We start from the raw sequence: 876 nt of genomic DNA, 5'->3' as shown, positions 1-876 counted from the left end.
GGGCGGGGGCTCCCGGCACTGCCCGTGCTGGAGGTTCTGCTCCCGCCCCCCACGTCCCTGGTGGCCGAGCCGCCGTTGAGGTTGGTCAGGCTGGCCTGGCTGTCGATGGAGCTGCGGGAGCCGGCCCCGCTCCGCTCCTCGTCCAGCATGAGCACCATCTCCTTCAGCTCCACGTTCTCCCGCAGGAGGGTCTCCTGCCTCGCCTCCAGGTCCTTCAGCTTCTGCTGGTACATGCCCACCTCCTTCCACATCACGCTGGCCGTGTGCCTCCCGAAGCGCTGCCATTCCCTAGACAGCTTCTTGCCTTTCTGCCGGTCGTCGTCCAAGAAGCAGCAGAGCTCCCTCAGCTCCTGGTTGTCGTCTTGCAACTTCTGGTTCACCTCCTTCAGCCCGCGGATCTCATGCAGGTGGAGCTGCAGCCGCCGGTTCACGTCCTTCATTAAGTTGCCATGTTCCACCATTAAGTTCATCTTTTCATTCTCCACTTTCCTCAGTCTTTTCACCAGCTCTTCCTTGCTCCACCTCAGCATCTCCTCTTCTGAAATTTTGCTCAGGTCTTCTTTAGACCCTTCCAGGGAATTTTTTGCCATCATCTGTGCCTAGGCAGCGTTTGCTTTCACAAGGTAACAAATGGTTCGGGTTATTCGGATTATTTTGTTCGCCTGATTTCCTGGGACTAAAATTCACTGCAGCATCTCGGGGAAGAAATAATATAGTTCTCCGTAGAGCGTTGGACAAGGAAGAAGAGCAATGCCGGACTGGAAGATCTGCTCCCCCACAGACCCCATAATAATAAAAAAACCCCCACAACCCAGAGGGGGGAAAAAAAGGGGGAGGGGGGGAAAGGCGCCCCCCACAAGGGGGCTGGGGGCGGCA

At 57.1% G+C, this 876-nt stretch overlaps 1 protein-coding gene across 1 annotated transcript in view; it reads right to left on the bottom strand.

The window, feature by feature from the left end:
* CCDC85C (coiled-coil domain containing 85C) overlaps positions 1 to 566 on the bottom strand; it is a 119,613-nt gene extending 119,047 nt beyond the window's left edge. The window contains exon 1 of the mRNA XM_009328200.1: positions 36 to 566. Within this exon, the coding sequence (XP_009326475.1) occupies positions 36 to 530 (495 nt within the window). The 5' untranslated portion in view covers positions 531 to 566. The remainder of the gene's footprint in view (positions 1 to 35) is intronic.
* Between the last annotated feature and the right edge of the window lie 310 nt (positions 567 to 876).

This window comes from Pygoscelis adeliae, unplaced genomic scaffold, assembly GCF_000699105.1.
Source record: "Pygoscelis adeliae isolate BGI_AS28 unplaced genomic scaffold, ASM69910v1 Scaffold130, whole genome shotgun sequence".
Classification (NCBI taxonomy): domain Eukaryota; kingdom Metazoa; phylum Chordata; class Aves; order Sphenisciformes; family Spheniscidae; genus Pygoscelis; species Pygoscelis adeliae.
The sequence above is the reverse complement of the archived record's forward strand: the minus strand, read 5'-3'. Positions and strand labels throughout refer to the sequence as shown.